Below are 17,831 nucleotides of genomic sequence, written 5' to 3' on the forward strand. Positions count from 1 at the left end.
TGATTGCTCTACTCTGTGGGTTTGCAAAGACAGGAAGAATGTGTGGTTTGGTGGTAATGTTGGGACACTTGGCCTGGTTCTTCAGAACTCTTAAGAATGTTCAGATGTTTAGGAAGCTGACATTAAATAATGAAAGTGAGGCCAAGAGAGGCACCACGAGAGGAAACACGTTTATATGCAGGGCTACTTGGTAAAGAGCATGTCTTCTCCCCCAGTGCTCTGCATTTGGAAGTTTAAAAAATGGACGCAGGGCTGTTCGTTCAAGGTAGTAGACTAAGTGTTGGGGCATGTGAGTTGATGTAGAGCAGCATGAACGTTCATGAAGTTCATGAAAATACTGAGAACAAGACTGGGGTGTCAGGTCAGACATTCTGCAAAGATCTGGAAGACACACAGCGGGGTAGATGACCCAGAGCAGCGGAAGCCACAATTCAGTTTGCAGCAGAGGTGGTTCTCCAGTCTGCCTTCCGACCCCCCAGGTTAGCAGAGAACATAGGGAGGAAGAATAACTTACTTAAGAAGCTGAATGTGCTCATTTGGGGAAAAAACAACTTTATTGTGGGACTTTTTGAACACACAGAAGTAGAGAGGACAGAGTAAGATGCCACCGTGCATCATCGCCCACCTTCAAGATCGTCAGCACAGGACCAGTTTGTTTCATTTCATCCCCACTTGCCCTACCCTCAGACCGCGTTGTTTTGAAACAAATCTCAAATGACATAATCATTTCAAGAAGCGGGATGATCTTAAGGATAAGATGAAAACCCATTCTCTTTTAACAAAGACCAAAAAAACAAAGAAGAGAACTTGTTATCAAAGAAGAACAGAAAGCTATAGCAGAGTCATTCGTGGTACATTCTTGATACGAAGTACTACATAGATTTTGAGCAGTTAATGACATTTTTGAAAAGAAAATCCTTTTGACTTTTTCACTTGTAATTTCTGCGTCACTACACCTGTACATTTTTTTTTTTTTTTTGCGGAACGCGGGCCTCTCACTGTTGTGGCCTCTCCCGCTGCGGAGCACAGGCTCCAGACGCGCAGGCTCAGCGGCCATGGCTCACGGGCCCAGCCGCTCCGCGGCATGTGGGATCTTCCCGGACCAGGGGCACGAATCCGTGTCCCCTGCATCGGCAGGCGGACTCCCAACCACTGCGCCACCAGGGAAGCCCTACACCTGTATATTTGAATGAGGAACGTTACATTTCTTTCATTGGTTTTAGTCAGATTACCTGGTTTTACAGTTTAAAATGTTTACAAAATCCATAGTGTTGTAAAACACCATTAACTGATTTTTCAGTCAATGAGCAAAACACAGAGGAGTTTTTCTAGAGTTTAGAACAGAATGTAAATGCTGTAAATCACATAAAAATGGCTGAGTATGCTACGTGTATAGTTAAAGTAGACAAACTACAGATTAAAATAAAATGGGCAACAACATAGAGAAGGTAGTCAAGCTCTTCATCTTTCATGGAAGGAAACTGATAAGATTCTGTTTCAAGTTCTGATACATCAAGAAAGGTATAAGATTGATTATTTAGATGATTTAGAGGTGCCCACCAAAGAACTGAAAGAAAAATGGCCAAGAACGGCCACCTCTAAGAATCGGATGGGGTGAGATTGGGGAAGGAAATGACAAGTAATACATATATAATTACACTTATCTATAATAGTAATAAAAGCAGATATTAAAGGTCACAGAGGGCTTTTAATATGTACAGTTACTAAACCAAAAACTTTTTTGGGCCCAAACAGTGTTTATCTCACACCATCCTTACAACATGGTGTCCAGAGGAAGAACATTAAATTGCAGGTGTCAGTGTGGCGCTCAAGTCCTTTGTCTTTTAACTTAATGGGGACATAACCTGGTAGGTCCTGGCTCGAGATCAGCAACAAGACCCTGGAGGGCTCAGCGGAGTAGCTGGCCAGGGGCACGAGGGGTCCGGTGCTGGGCAGTGACCTCCCCACAGAGCCCGGGCTGCGGCCCGTCCCCGGCACCGTCTGTCATGCGACTCCGTGTGCCTGGACGAAGCAACAGTAACAGACTTTTTCAAAATAACTAGGTACAGAGTGAGTATACGAGGCCACTTTTTTCTGATACGTATTGCCAACTTTTGGTCCTTGAAATGACTGAAGTAACGAGGTAACCAGTTCCTGTTCAGGGTAAGCCGCAGGTGAGCCCTGGGAAGACTGTCTAATGTTTTGTATGTTCCAGTATCAGGCCTGGAAAGTCCCCAGAGAGGAGTCACGTCTCTAGCGAGCCCTACGAGCCCATCTCCCCACCCCAGGTTCCGGTCGTGCACGAGAAACAGGACAGCGTGCTGCTCCTGGCCCAGCGCGGAGCCGAGCCCGCGGAGCAGAGGTGCCTGTGCGCGCGCTGCATGCCTTTCGTTTTCCTGAAGTCAGTGCGTTTTTCCTCTTCCGGGTCATGTGTCAGGCGGATCGTTTTGTTTCTGTTTTCCTAGTGACCTAATGCCAGTGGATTTTAATGAAAAAATTGTAATATTTAAATAGGTCATAGAACATAGTTGTTCATTATTCTTCTCGAAGTTAAGTCGTCCTAGATCTTATTTTTAAAATCTTTCTGTCTGTGTGGTTGCTGAACCCCACTTGAGTGCTTGCTGGGCACCCAGCGTCTGGGCTGTGAGTGGAAGGGGGTCACAGTGAGCCCCTGGGCTGGGCTGCTTGCCGTGTGTTCTCTTCGCAGTTTCTGACCCTAACCCAACCCTAGGAATTATTGGATTCTTATTCCCATTTGGTTTTTTAGACGCCTTTGACTTGGCCCCTGCCTGGTCCACTTGCACCAGCGATCTGTCTAGAACTCAAGTGGACTCCAGCACTTGCTTGGTCACGAGCGTGGCATGGAATCTCTTTGTGGCCAGGCTCACGCTCCTCACCCCACTTGCTGCTGCTCCACCCTCACGCTTCCCTCCCTGAGCCCTGAGTTCCCTCACCTGAACTCGTGCTGCTTTCTTGGTGTGGAACACCCTCCCCTGATGCTCTGATCAAATAAAGTGAGAGGGAGTCCAGCTTTAGACCAAGGTCTGCCTCACTCCAAACCGTTAGTGCATTTCTTAACAGTGTGTCATAGTTATTTACTTACTGTATATATTAATAGGCCACCAAATAGAGGTTGGTACCTTTCAAGGAAATGAGGACGAAATCCATTTTTGGAAAGGGAATGATGTTAAATTTAATTATACGTTTACATGTTTCCCCTAAGCTTGTGAGTTTTCTGAGGACGAAGACCACGTCTTAGTCATTCTTCTTTGTCTTCCTTGGATACAGTAGGTGTTCTTATGTTCGAGTGATGGACCAGATTAAATTATCAGCACCTTTCCATATGTTCTCTGTTACTGTCTCTGGCACTAGTTAGATCCTGGTAGTCCTGCACTGGTAGAGGAAACTTGTTTTTCTAAATGTGTTAGTATAGGAAGCTGCCAATGAAATATGAAAGGAAGTCTTTATGCGAAACTCAGCTCAACTGGTCGCAGGCTTGAAAAGATTCTAATAAAATAGGTAATTTTTTCTACATTGTAGCTATTCTGTTCAAGTCTAATTGTTGCTTAGGTGTGAGTGCTTGCTATTTTATAGGCAGGTGTGCTAGTAGTTACACTTTTATTGTGCTTCAAAGTAATTCTGCTAGTAAAACAGTTCCCAGCTTACATAGTAACCCTAAATATATCAGTGCCTGTGCTGTTGAACAGACAGAATCGTGACGAGTGTTCCCATTAACGTCCATTCACTCTTTGTTAAGAATCTTGGTTCTAGATTCTCTCTATTCCAGTCCTCATTTTCTGATGTCATCTTTGTGTCCTCAGATGTGATGTCCTCGCTGGCTTTTGGTCACACACTGTCCTTAGGCTGTCAGCACAAACAGATGGGAAGGGACCCTGGGACTGGTACTAGCATGGGCGGGGTAGGAGTGCATGATGGTAACACGCGTAACTGTCCCTGACAGGAATGATTCCCGATCACCAGGGAGTATAAGCTACTTGCCTTCATTCTTCACCAAGCTGGAAAACACCTCACCCATGGTTAAATCAAAGAAGCAGGAGATCTTTCGTAAGTTGAACTCCTCTGGTGGAGGTGACTCTGATATGGGTAAGTGGGATTTCTTTCATGAACCCCAATAAAATACGCATTAATAATGGTATCTCCAGTGTTGCCTCTCGTGTAATCCTTGAGTTCGAAGGCTCTTACAGGCATCTGTCCAAACACAGCAGATCCTGAAGCTGCTTCCCAAATGTCTGTGGGCACGAGAGGGTTTCCTGTTAGGGAGCAAGCACCTGCCTCTTTCTGCAGCCCTCCATGTTCTCTTGGAACAAGTGCCGGGTCTGGGACGTTTGTTTCTCACGTGGGGTGGGATTAGCCCTCCAGTGTTTTCTGCCCTGGTCTGCGCTTCCTCCGTGCGGGCCGTCTCAGCTGTCTGCGGACAGGTCATGCCCTTCCAGTTTTTTCTTTACACGCACCCCAGTTCCAGTGGCTGTCCATCAGGGGGCCTGGTTCCGAGCACTCCTGCCGGCCCAGGTGTTCTTCACAAAAAACGCTTTATTCGGCTCAGCCTTTCAGTAGGTTCTGAGTACTGTGGTAGGACCCACACCACATTCATCATTTTAAGGGGGTCTTTTTGACATCATTTTAAGGGGGTCTGTGCTGTTAAGTTCCAATGCACTTAATGTCGGTACAGATACCAGGCCTCCTGAGATGAGCTGCCCTTGAGCCTCCCCTTGCTGTCCTTCTGTGTCCCTCCCGCCAAGCATGGGACGAGGCCCTCTGTGCTGGCTCCTTTTCTGCCCTGCCGGTGTCTTTGTGGGTGGCGTGCGAATCTGCTAGACCCGCCACCTAGGACGGTGCTGGCACCAGGAGCAGCAGCCGCCGCAGCTCCACGTGCAGCACTGCAGTGCTCCAGGCTCCGTTCTAAGCGGGAATATGCAGACTCCTGTAATCTTCATAACAAACCCTGCACACCACGTGCTGGAATCATCTCCGCTTTGCAGATGAGGAAGCTGAGACTCGGGTTTCCTAGCTGTTGCAAGTTACATAACTAGTGACTTGGGCTGTGGTTCAGACTCAGGAATTCCAGCGCCAGAGCCCATGCTTCCAGTAGTTCTGCACTCGGCATCCTCACCCAGGCCGCTGGCAAATGTCCACTGGGATAGAGCTCTGGGGCATCCAAGCCTTTCCTTAGGGTGGACATGCACGTGCCCGCTGTTTTCAGCACTCGTGCCATCACCCAGGCTTACTCGTGGTCCTTTCCTCACGTGTATCCAGTGACGCAGAAGCTGTGTGGGATGCCCTGTAGAATCCAGGCCTCCTACAGTCTGCTTTACTTCTGGGCTACCTGCTCTAAACTGCCAGGTGGACGTGTGTTTGGATCTGTGACACTTCGTGATTAATAAAGGCCAAATGTCCCAGGGAAAAAAAGAGGAGCAGTGTCACTTGTTTGTGTAGTTATCCTAGCTCTTGATTACTAGATTCACTTTTTAAATGGCAACAAATTGTCCAAAAGAAATACTTTAGAAGGCTGACCAGAGTTGCCCTCAGGCTTACAGATATTCTTTCTTTCTTCTTGACGAAGAAATTCTTCTTGATAGGAAAATGCTATGTATGAATTGAAGAAGCCTACTTTATAGTTTTCTTCTCTCTTCTAATGTTTTCCATTGTCCTTAGGCAGTAGCCCGGTCATTCATTAATTCAATAATCATTTATCGAGCAGGGTGCTCTGTTGGGTGCTTTTAGAATGACAGATGGTCTCTACTCTGTGAAAATGTATAATGAAACAAGTATCTAACTTTAACAGAAGATAAATTTTATTAATGTCGTAAGGCAAAGTACTAACAAAATTTGCTTTAGTTTGGGATTTCTGATTGTGGAAAGGGACAATTAAGGGGTTGTACTAAGGAACCAGTGGGCTCGTGGGACCCCAGGCACATTGGGTTCTCACCAGGAAGTAGAACCGAGAAATCCAAGCCCTGGGCAAGCAAGACAGCTTCAATTCACCTCAGGGCTCCCACCGAGGACATCAGTGCCTTTACTGCGCAAAAAACTTCATGCTTTAAAACTTACTTTATCTGATCTCTCTGCCGTTGACATTAGTGACCCACTTCCCTCTTCCGGAAATACTTTCTCCTCTTGGCTTTCAGGGACTGCTTTCTCCTGTTCTTTTCTCTACTTCTTTGACCATTTCTTATGTGTCCTTAGAAGCTACGTCCTGCTGTGCCTGGCTCTTGGGTGCTGGTTTTCAGTCTCTCCTCTTGCACCGTATTCTCGGAGGCGTTTCATCCACTCTGGCGGTTTGCACTATGTGCCAAAAACTCCCAAACTTGTACCTCGAGTTCAGCTTTTTCTGCTAAGCTCTTTGCTGCCCTCATTGCTTCTTGAACGTCTTACTGGCTCCTTAAATGTCTAAAATGACTCCCCACGCTGGCTCTCCACACAGAGGCCTCTGTTCCTGCCCCCCCGCCACCCCGCTCCACGGTTCCCTCACGAGGCTCCGCAACTCGCTTTCCCGGGTGCTGTCCCGTCAGCCTCAACGTCTCCTGAGTGCCTGTCTGCCTTTCCCTCATTTCTGAGTAATTACCGTGTCCTCTCGTAAGTCTGCCCATCTGTCTTACACCAGGGGCCCTCAAACGTCACTACCCGTCACAGTCACCTGGAGGGCTTGTTAAAACACGTGCCTACTGGGCTGCAGGAATCTCAGAAACCGGCACTTTACTAAGCCCCCCAGGTGATTCAGACCTGATGGCCTCAGAGAGCACCCCGCTGACCTGTGAGCTCCACAGGTGGAGGAAGGGGTGCATTTTAAGTCCAGTACCTTAGTGTTATCGTTGGTTGAACAATATGAAATTGTCTTCATGTGACCATTTTTTTTTCATATGACCATTTTTGATCAATATGAAGGTGATTTTATTATTCAGCCAAATAATCGCTCAGTAAATATTTGTGAAATGAATGAGTCCTATTCCCCAGGTTTTGTGGTAACTACCAGGCTGGCCCTACCACCCTGTGCTGTTTCAAGTTCCGTTCATCTACCATTTCCTGACCTGTACGTGAGGAGCCTGTACCGCATGGTCCCTGCTGTGCAGTCTTCCTGGAGCTTCCTTCTCCCGCCCGGACAGTTTTCCCTGATCCCAGAAGTCAGCGTCTGGGCTCATATGTGCTCCCCATCTGCATGGACGGGCCCCCCTTCTGGGGTCTGCACATTCTTCTCTGGGCCACCGCTTGTTTATAGCCACCGACTTTACTTCCTACGTTCTTTCTCTTTCAAAGTCTCAAAATCGAGTTGGGAGACGTGATGAAAACACCGTTTATGTTCCCAAATTCCTTCTATTTCTGGCACAGTGCTTTACAAGTAGCTCCCAGGTTGTCCCAGCTGTTGTCATTCAAACTGAGCAAATGACAAAGTGCACAGTTAGCAGGAATAAACAGAACCAATAGGCAGAATCTTTATCTCATCCTGGGATCAAAAATAGTTTCTAGGTAACCACAGCAGGGACACACGCGGTCATGTTCTTGCCGTTCACGGGGCGTCTTTCCCCCGGATCTAATCTCAAACTCGGATATTTGCAGGGTCTTCTTAGAGTCACCATCTCTTCCCCGGCTAGCCTGGGTTCCTGTTCTGAGGGCAGCTTTTCCCTCTGTGTGTTTTCTCCAGCACTGCAAAAGTTCCTTTCCTTCCTGGGCTATATTATTATAGTACTCCTCCTGTTTTGATTTCTTACTTTCTGATTTCTTAAAAAAAAAAAAATTTCTTTCACTTTATCTTCACTTAATGGGTGAAAAATAAAGTTGAGATCATGGAAAATAAGAAGCTTAATTTTATTGTAGGATTTTTTTTTGAGACTTTATCTCTTTCGATGTATGTGATTATCACATCTCAATTAACTTGAATGTTTGTTTAAATACAGCAGCTGCTCAGCCAGGAACTGAGATCTTTAACCTGCCAGCAGTCACCACCTCAGGTAAGATTCAAAAGACATTGTTTGCCAACAGGAAACTGGTACAGTAGCAGTCAGTCCAGCAAATAGGTATCGAATACCGACTGCATACAGGAAACTGCTCCAGGAAAGCTCATCGTTTAGTCAGGGAGGGAGGGAGTCAATGGCGGTAAATAATGAGTTGAGATTCAGTGAGTACTTGTTGAAAAGATAAATGAAGAAAGAGAGTCAAAACTATTAAAGAGCTAAAAAGAGAAGGAAGCCATCCTCGAGCAACTCTCACACAAGTTGGGTGCCTGATTTAACAAAGAAAACCACATTGCCTGTGAGCTACGCTCGCTGGCCTTAGTTAGCCGGCCTCCACGTGGGCTCTGTGTTGTGGGCACCTTGCCAGGTGCTGCGTGTCCTGGGGGGGCTCCTGTCTCCCGACCTGCCCTCGGAATCAGGCAGACTCGTCCTGCTCGTCTTTTGCAGGCTCCGTGAGCTCCCGAGGTCATTCCTTTGCTGACCCTGCCAGCAACCTCGGGCTGGAGGACATCATCCGGAAGGCGCTCATGGGGAGCTTTGAAGACAAAGTGGAGGACCACGGGGTCGCCATGCCCCAGCCCCTGGGGGGGGTGCCTGGTGGTGCCGGCACCTCGGTGGCGACCAGCGGTGAGGCCCGGAGAGAGGAAGGGGACCCGTCACCTCATTCAGGTAAAGGGCTCATTTCCATGCTCTTCTGCCGCCTTTCCCAAGAAAAAGCCAATTTATACCCCAAGTTCTAACGGATCACTAAGATTTCATTTATGTGCTGAGTCACCTCTGAAGGTTTTAGTTACTTAAACGAAGTCTTTTTTCTAACCTGCTCAGACATATTAGTAATGTGAAATTTAAAAGGATGAAAATTTTTACCCAGAAAGTCACCCTTTTTGCTTGCATCTAGTCCTTATCTGTATACATACATTGTAATACAAGTGCAATTTCATATTCTGCTCTTGAATCAAAGTAACTTAGTATTGTAATAAAAATGACAGGCTCAGTATAAAAGAATTTTAAGCCACAGAAAAGAGGGAAAAAAACCAGATCACATCGTCCAGAAAGCTAGTGGTGGTGTTTACATAAAAGGACAGCTTATTGGAATGAGGTAATTGTATGCATCCTGTTAGAAGCAAGCACACAAGAACCAGGACTCTGCTCTTTCTATGTGTATATATAAGCTTTCTTCTTAATCCTTTATACCTTAAAAACTACCTGAAGGTTAGTAACATTTCAAGTTTAGTTTATTTTCCTGTTATGGTCAAACAGACGATCTCACTAAGGTTAAGAAAAAGATAAAGAGATTAGGGGCTTTAGTTATTTATTTTTACATATATATGTTAATTTTAGGACAATATGAATTTACTTCCTGCTCTAAAAGATGAGCCACTGTCTCCCATCTCTGCTCTAACCTTCCGATTTTTATTGATTTTAAGTGTGTGTGTTTTAAGGTTGTAGTATTGGTGACTTACACAGTTACAGTTATCCTGGTTACATAATCTTTCTATTATGGCGTTTCTTTCTGGTAAGGTTTTCACACCCTGTTTTCTCCGAAAGGCTGCTGTATCCTGAGGTGCGTGCTCGACAGTGTCTTCTTGCTGCCTTTATGTTTGAGACGGCAGTTTGGCAGGTTGTGATACTCAGCACGTACTTTTCTCAAAATATCCCGTAGACACTGTTAGGCTTTTTTCTGGCATTCGTTGTTGTATAAAAAATAAGACCAGATGTCTCCCCCACCACCACCTTTTTTTGGTGGTGACTCTCTGCCCAAAGAATCCTTTTTTTACCTCGATTTCAGTAAATTTATCATGAGTGTGTTAGTGCTCCTCACCCTGTTGCTCACAGGAGGGTGTTGCCCCTTCAGGTTGATACCTGCATTCAGGGAAATGTTCTACCAACTGTTCCTCTTAGTTATTTTCTTTCTTTTGGGCCCTCCATTTCAGAAAGTTACCTTTTTGCTGGATAGTTTTTGACCTCTGTATCTGTTAACCTTCTAATTATTTTAGTCATCTTGATCTTTTTCTGTTGCTTTTACTGCGAGTCTCTCAAATTTTTCCTTTGCACTAATAATTCCCTTTCCCTCGTGTCTATTCTGACCCTTGCTGTTCTGTCTTTTGTTTCCTAAGCCCTTTCGCCCCTTTCATTTTGGTTATCTATTCTTTGAGCTTTTCTTAAACTGGCTTCATGTATTCCGAAGTTTTCTCCAGTGTTTGAATCACGTTCCCTGCCCCTTCCCCCGCCCATTTCTTTATTATATTCTTTTCCTTATCACCAAGGATTTGCATTTCTTCTTTTTCCAGATAGTTGGAGGGGTCAAAGTTGCTTTCTGTTCCTTTTTTCTGTACCTCGAAGGACTGGGGGCAGGGTGAGACTGTTCTGCTAGGGCTGAGGAAAACATTTGCTGGTGACCTGGACTCTGATCTCTTCTGAGATCTTTTTCACGTTTTGTTCTAGAGCCCACTTGGGGCTTCCCACTCCTGTGAACTCCTGCTGAGTTCATCAGCTGTACAGCCTGGAGCAGCAGAAAGGGCCACCTTGACTTGTCAGGCTCTGCTGAGGTCCAGTAGTGCCCTGAAGGGGCTTCTGTTCTACAGTTTTATTCCTCCTCTGTAAACTGGTGGGGGAGGAAAAAATGAGGATTTAAGATTTTTGTCAGCCAGCTTCCATTTCCTTAAGCAGTTTCTGTGCTCCAAGGCCAAGAAAGAAATGATGTTCCAGAAATGCTAGTTCCTTGATTACACGTTTCTGAGTTTATGGCATGAGGACATACCCCGTTTTGACTTTAGCTGCTGTTAAGTAAATTCTGGCTTTCTTTTAAATGTTACTTCTTTACTTCATTAGGCACTAGGGTTTGGATTCTTCATGCTACCACTTTGCTTCCTTCACTTAGCATTAGACAATCATCGGCATTTTGGTAGATTTTAAAGTTGAGAACATAATTACTAAATATCAGCAGTAATAATTTATTTCACTTTTAGGAGGAGTTTGCAAACCAAAGCTGATCAGCAAGTCAAACAGCAGGAAGTCGAAATCTCCCATCCCGGGGCAAGGCTACTTGGGAGCTGAACGGCCCTCCTCGGCCTCCTCTGTGCACTCGGAAGGGGACTACCACAGGCAGACGCCAGGCTGGGCCTGGGAGGACAGGCCTTCCTCCACAGGTAAGGAGCTGCTGGGAGTCCGAAAGCAGCCGACGTCAGTGCCTCGGTTAGCGCTGCTTCGAACACCGCTTCCATATCACAGCCTCGCTAGGGGGTTCCACTGCCCAGAACAGAAGCGGAACGCGCATAACCTAACCCTCCTCCTCCCGCAGGCTCGACACAGTTCCCCTACAACCCCCTGACCATGCGGATGCTCAGCAGCACGCCCCCTGCGCCCGTCGCCTGTGCGCCCGTCGCCTGTGCGCCCGCCTCTGCCAGCCCCGCCGCCCCTCACCAGCCGAGCAGGATCTGGGATCGGGAGCCGGCCCCGCTGCTCTCCGCGCAGTATGAGACGCTGTCCGACAGCGACTGACCTGCGGGAAGGGGTCCCGGGGCCCCCTGGGTGGGGGAGGGGCTCTAGTTTCTGGTGGTCTCAGTTTTAAGTGCAGGCCAAAAGCCTGCCCTCCTAGGACTTGTGCCCAGAGACTTTTCAGGAGAGCCTGGGCCACAGACGACGAAATGATGGAAGTTTATTTCAAGAGTCAAATGAGGGGAAAAGGCTGCCCTGATACAGGCAGTTCAGTGGATCATAATAATAGTGGAGGGTTGCAATGTAGAGTTTTTAAAAAGTGGATAATTCCTGTCCTTACATCTGTTTGTAAAGAAAATCATCATGTCTTTCAATCACTCTTCTGTAAATAGATGGCCTTTTTGCAGTGTTTCCCCTCGCTCTAGTATCTCGTGTACTTATATTCAAATCAGCGCATCAGCTCTGGGGGTAATTTTTAAAAATCTCGTCTTTTTAACCTTTGCCTTCTAAACAACCTCATACAGCCCAGTTATACAATATTGGCTGTCACGGGCATTGTACTTTTATCCAATTTTGTTTCCTCCAAACTCAGATTCCCAGTGATGTTTAAAATCTTGTGATAAATGTTTAGATTTTTAACACAGACCCTGTCATAAAATCTGTACGTTAACGTATTAGGGTCAAAAGGAGAAACAAAATTCTGCCATACTGTAAATTTCCAGTGCAGGCTTTAATTTTTTTAATTAGAAGCACTGAAAAAATAGTACTGCATGGGTATTGTTATAGTTCAGTTTTTAAGGTTTTAAAGGCTTATTTGAGGCATACCTCACTGTTATGCACACTGGTAATTAACCACACCCAAGCACTCCTCCTCTCCTGCATTTGATGCAGCCCAGCAAAGCTTTTGTTCTGAAATAAATCTGACCGCCCTGTCCACTAGCTACAGTAGAGTACTTGTGATGTGAGCCTTTCGCTGTCTCAGGTTTCAAAGGAAAAACTTACACTTTCCTTTAGTTTGATAGCTATTATTGGTTGAGAGTCAGAAGGTTACAGTCTGTGCAGAACCTCAGTGTTTTAGGTTTGCTTCGTGCCGCATAACCTGAGCTCTCGTGGGGAGCAGCCAGTCCTTTCCCCTTCGTGCCACCCTGTGCTTACTTTCACTTTGATTCCTTGTGGGCAAGAGTTCGTCAGGTGTTTTTATTTCACTGAATCTCAAGAAGCAAATAACTTAAAAGACTGAATTTTAAACCCATTATGGTACTAGAGGATCAGTCTTACCCTTCAATAATAATTGCTTGTTGAATTAAAAACTTTTTTTCATACAACTTTAACATAGCATTGAAGCATCCTTCTGTAGCACACGGATGCTAATGGTTTTGGGGGAATGCCACCGAGATAGAGGTCTCTCAGAAAGATAAAAACTAGCACTTTATAGACTCTTAAGTAGACCTGAGCTTTTAAGCAAAAGTACTCAAGCCTCTAAAGACAGCAGGTGTCCGACAACCACTGACTAAGCGCCTCCTCTGTAGTGGAGGGGACCTTGGTGTCTAGTCCCCTTTTTATCGATGTGGATGCAGGTTCAGTACGTTGCCCACAGTTAAATAAGCAACGAAGACAGGGCCACAGACCGACACCTGTCTGAAGCTAAGGGAACTGCGCACCTGCGTATGCTTGGGGTCCTCCAAGTAAGCTTTAGATCAGGTGTAGTGGTCAAATCCCTACTACTCGGAAAGCTGGTACGACTTTATAAATACTTTAAAAGTTTTAATGTGAATGAAAAACAGTAACTTAAGGTTTTTGCTTAAAGTTTTGTTTAGGTACTAGTAACATTTTAGATTTTAATTATTTGTCAACAGTCCCAAAGAGATGATGCTGGTATTTTTCTATGACTAGTTCTTGAGAACACGTCAGATCAGAGCCCTGTGCGTAACCTGTGCAGCTCCACTCAGGACCCAAAGGGGGCGGCTGTTGACCACTCACCCCTCCTCATCACAGTGCAAGTTGTTTTACTTCACCTGCCGTCACCTGGAGAAGAGATCCCACAACGGGAGACAAAACCCACGGTCCCGCCTCGGTTCAGAACAAGGGCAGGACGGAGTGCTGGCCTGCGGAGCAGGCAGACCGTGTGGGAGGTGGAGGCCCACCCGGCGTGACGTGACTTGGCCAAGTCAGCTGTGAACCGAGGCGGGATGCTGCGGGCTGAGACCCCAGGGTTCTGAAGCTACAGCCTGGCAAGTGACTATTTTTTAGCACCCAGAACGAAGTTACAGTTCACAGAACTGTGACAGCCAGCCAGTGTCCACCGCACGTTCATGATGAGAAGATTCGTAGTGCTTGAATGTGGGTGTGCTGGGTGATTCTATCTTAAAATATCCATGCCCTGAAAGCTCCAGTGAGATAGTTCAAGTTTTTATACTACTGTGAACAGTTCACCTTTGGATTCAGCCCCGTCAGTGGCAGGCCAGTCCTCCTCGTTTCGCTGCCTCAGTGCAGTGAACTGTAGTGACCGCGCCGCGTGCAGAGGAGCTGTCTGAAAACTCCCGCAGGTGTTCCGGGACCGGGAGCCGCATCAACGAGGAGGGTCAGAAATTCTCAGTAAAACCTAGAGCGAAAAACCTCCCTTTCAGTAACTCCCGCAACTGTGAGAAGGTAAAAACGTTCTCAATGCAGAAGGTGAGTAGTCGACAGTTTTTTAAAGTCAACTAATAAATGAAGACTGGTTGCACTGAAACTCAATGTGAGTTAAAGTTTCTCTCTCCAGAGTCAGACTTGAGTGATTAAAGGAATTAACTGGGTCGGGAAGTGGGAAGATGGATACATCCGCAATGTTAAGGTGATAGTTTTAGTCTAATCCCTGTATTTTTACTTTTATGAACTCTTTAGTAAATTATTTTTTTATGAGAAACTCAAAGATTATGGAATACATACACTATTATTGCAGAGTGTCTAGTTTATTATGAAAGGATTCTCCCAGTATGTACACAGGAACCCAACTGTCAGTTTATTCCCCCCCCGCCCGCCGCCACTGCCACCAGCGTACCAGCAACAACAGGGTTCCTTCGTGGTACTTAGAAGAACCGCAAAACTGCTGGGGTGAAAACACCATCGGTGCCCGCTGTGTTGTGTACTTTACATATGCTGAGGCAGTGTGATAAAGCTCTCAACACAGTGGCCTATCCAGGTAAGGTCATCCACCAAATGCATGCTCCCAGGGCTGAGAGAGACTCTGACTACACACGAGGATACTGAGACCCAAACTCCAAAAGCCTGAGCTCAGGTCCAGGCACTGGTTCCTCTACAGCACCAGTGGGACACGTCAGAACAACTGGGAAGCTTTCAACACTACACCTACAGGGCCCCACGCAGAGTCAGAGGGTTTGGGGACACCCATGACCAGGTGACGACGCAGGGGGTCGTCATTCCTTGCCCTCCTTTTTTCACAGCTGTATATAACCAGATGATACATACAAAAACATACAGTTCGCTTTTATTTATAATCAAATGGGCACTATACTTTCAAGTGCCTAATTCCCACTTTAAAACTTCATGCTGCTGGCAAGCCAAGATACTACTTTTTTACGCATTAAATCCCACGCTGGGCTTCACGAGATAAATTATAAGAGAAAATAACTCACCGTCATCCCCCTTTGCCATGAGACCGGTAGCTCTGGTCTGCCAGGTGTTGATAAGAGAAGGCAGCAAATCAGTGGACAAAAATCTTATGGGAGAGACGCCTGGCTGAAATGCCAGACCCCACCCCAGAGGGAAACTGGCCCCTCTTAATCTAGAGTTATGCTCGGGCCAGCATGGACAGCACCTAACCAGCCGTCTGCTGCAACGGAAAGCATTAACCGACACCAGTCGCAGAAGCAAAATCAGGTGGGGGGGGGGAGCTTTCTTCGCAAAGCAAACGCGGCAGTGCACACAGTGTGTACAGCCTGTCCTCCAGCAAGGCTAAGTTGAGGGGACTTGAGTATCAAGGACAGAGGATTTAAGCCATTGATCAGGGTGCCACTGGGACTGGAATGAGAGGTGTTACCATAAATTCGCTATAACAGAAAGGGGTCCAGAGCTCGGCAAGGCTACGACAAAGGTCTCCTTTTTCTTGACAGCCCAGCCAGCTCTTCCCTGATGCGCTGCACAGAAACCTCATCTCTTTTCAGCTTTGCTCGCTTCAGTGCTTCCTGGTAGATCTCTTCTGCTTGTGCATATCGTTCTAAAATAACCCGGAAAGAAGGAAGAATAAAGAAAATGTATGTTTCACCACTATTCTGAAAGAGATTTTGAAGAGAAAGCACAAGTGATGGGACAAGTCTAGTTCATGGCATGGGGCCTTGTTTCACCCCGTGACACCCGGGACCTCATGGAGCCCTTCCTGGCACACTCCAGTGGCCAAGGCCTTCGCCCACGGTGGTTCGGGTGAGAGACCTGTCGTTGCAGGTTTCTGAGCAGAATGGCAGAGTACGCCCATCAAGCGGCCGTGCCCTGTCGCACGAGCTCCGTGAGAGACAACGTTTAGAAACCTGTAAAGCACTACAGAAATAAGGTCCCACTGCAAACGTTTCCACCTCGATGTGCCTGATAGGCCAGCAGGGCAGGACTACAGGCGGGACGTGAGCTGGGCCCGACGGCGCCTCCCCTGCGTCTCTCCCCACTGGCCCGTCGGTTCAGGAGCATCCTGTCCTCACTGCCCCCCTCAGCGCCACGCACAGGCTTCTGATCCACTGACACCCACCCCTCCCGAGGCCGGCCAGCCCAGCCCCGCGCTCCGCACCTCTGTGCATCAGGACCGCAGCCAGATTACTGAGCAGCACGTGGAGCTCAGGGTGCTCCACCTGTCTCGCCAGGTCTGACGCCCTCTGTGCGTGAACACAGGCCTCGTCGGAGCGGCCCTGCGCATCCAGGGTGGTGGCCAGGTCACTCAGCAGCACGATGGTCTACACACGGGAGGAAACACAGGCAGCTGCTGCTTGCAAACACCTCCACAGCTCAAGAGTCAACGTGGAGTCTGACGAACTGTGGATACACTGAAGGGGTCGCCTTGCCTGGCAGTCCAGCAAAGGTCAGGGCGTCAGCAAGTCAGGTGCATTGATCATTCACACTGCACAGCATCGGTCTGACCCTCTGGAAAATGATACAAGTCTAGACACTAGGTAACAGGCTGAATATTACTTATGAAGCTAACTAATTATCAAAGGAGAAGCAGCAAATGAAAAATAACAGCAAAAAGAAGTGACAGGATCTGATCCCCTTCTATTCAAGGTTCAGCACCCCTGAGAGCTGGCCTCGCCGAACTGTACTACGATGTCGCTCCTATGTTCAGGAAGAGGAGACCCACCACTGCTCCTGGCAAAGTTCCCACCGAGTCTACAAAACGCTGTGGCGCTAAGGGCGGCGGGCCTCCCTCACCTCCTCCTGCACTTCAGGCCCGGTTCCAGTACCTCGTGATTCGAATTCCATATCTGTCGTGGTCTTATTTCTCAGCGATATCCCATGAAGGGGGTGCTCTAAACCCCCGTTCCTGAAGGTAATTCGGAGCCCAGTAACTCGCCCTGCTCATCCGCTCGCAGCCTTGGGACATGTTTAGTCCAGTTAGAACTTTCATGTCCTAGGTTGGGGGTTACCAAGCATTCACAAAGTGATCCATTTCTTACCTCTTAAGACAAAACAGATGATTTCAATTCAATGTGTTTACCGTTCTAACAGAAGGCTCTGCATGCTGTGCTTAAATTCTATGTCAGTGGTTTTAAATTTTGTTTAATGCGGTCCCACCATCCTTTTCCCCCTACATTCCCCTGGCATTTTATGGGTGGGGCTCAGGAGAGGATCTGCGTGTGTTAACCTGTTCCTCATAAGATTCTCATAGGATTCAGTACCTAAAATACCGTGCTGTGCAAACCAATCCTCACGCAAGCCCTGCTGGGCAGGCCCAGTAAACTCATCAGCAGCCTCAAATCCTTCTAGAAACAAGCAGTTGGGCGCAGGGGAGGGGTGGTCGGGCACGAGGAGGGGGATGTACCTGGGCCACCTGCTGACTACCTGTCCCACCTGCTGACTACCTGTCCCCATTTCGTATTTCTGGATTCTGAAAGTTTTGTCTTACAGTCCCTTACCTGGGGGTGTCTTTCTCCTAGTATTTCTTCAGCAATCTGCAAAGCTTTTTCATACATCCTTTGTGCCTGTGATGGCTGCTTGGAGAACAGAAGGTAGCGGGCATAGGTCTCTAGGCACATGCCCAAGAGGAGGTGGGTGTTGGCTTTCTCTTCCACTAGGAAGGAAATAAGAGCAGTGCTGGGATGTAACCAGTACAGTACAGAAAATGAGGCAGAGACGTGGCCAACCTGCCCTGATCATTTTTCTTATTGCCAAGACTCGCACTGATTGTTCACATCACTAAACAAGTACTCCTAACCTTGTACTTTGTTA

The 17,831-nt window shown here is 47.1% G+C and overlaps 2 protein-coding genes across 18 annotated transcripts in view; one reads left to right on the forward strand and one right to left on the reverse strand.

Annotated features, from left to right (window-relative positions):
• The window catches only part of NCOR1 (nuclear receptor corepressor 1), a 143,254-nt gene extending 131,438 nt beyond the window's left edge, over positions 1–11,816 (forward strand). For 12 of the 13 annotated variants that reach the window (XM_033422796.2, XM_033422799.1, XM_033422795.1 and 9 more), the window contains 6 exons: positions 2,216–2,362; positions 3,962–4,104; positions 7,911–7,964; positions 8,415–8,636; positions 10,937–11,116; positions 11,269–11,816. In XM_033422796.2, coding sequence (XP_033278687.1) covers positions 2,216–2,362; positions 3,962–4,104; positions 7,911–7,964; positions 8,415–8,636; positions 10,937–11,116; positions 11,269–11,468 — 946 coding nt within the window. In that variant the 3' untranslated portion in view covers positions 11,469–11,816. The remainder of the gene's footprint in view (positions 1–2,215; positions 2,363–3,961; positions 4,105–7,910; positions 7,965–8,414; positions 8,637–10,936; positions 11,117–11,268) is intronic. The other variant, XM_033422803.1, reaches the window with a different exon arrangement.
• Positions 543–17,831, reverse strand: part of TTC19 (tetratricopeptide repeat domain 19) — a 38,463-nt gene continuing 21,174 nt past the window's right edge. For 4 of the 5 annotated variants that reach the window (XM_033422811.2, XM_012532108.3, XM_012532110.3 and 1 more), the window contains 3 exons: positions 17,519–17,673; positions 16,180–16,342; positions 14,867–15,621 (listed from right to left, as the gene is read on the reverse strand). In XM_033422811.2, the coding sequence (XP_033278702.2) occupies positions 15,488–15,621; positions 16,180–16,342; positions 17,519–17,673 (452 nt within the window). In that variant the 3' untranslated portion in view covers positions 14,867–15,487. Of the gene's footprint in view, positions 14,008–14,866; positions 15,622–16,179; positions 16,343–17,518; positions 17,674–17,831 lie in introns of those variants that run through there. The other variant, XR_004481814.2, reaches the window with a different exon arrangement.

Source organism: Orcinus orca, chromosome 19 (genome assembly GCF_937001465.1).
Source record: "Orcinus orca chromosome 19, mOrcOrc1.1, whole genome shotgun sequence".
NCBI classification, from domain to species: Eukaryota; Metazoa; Chordata; class Mammalia; order Artiodactyla; family Delphinidae; genus Orcinus; species Orcinus orca.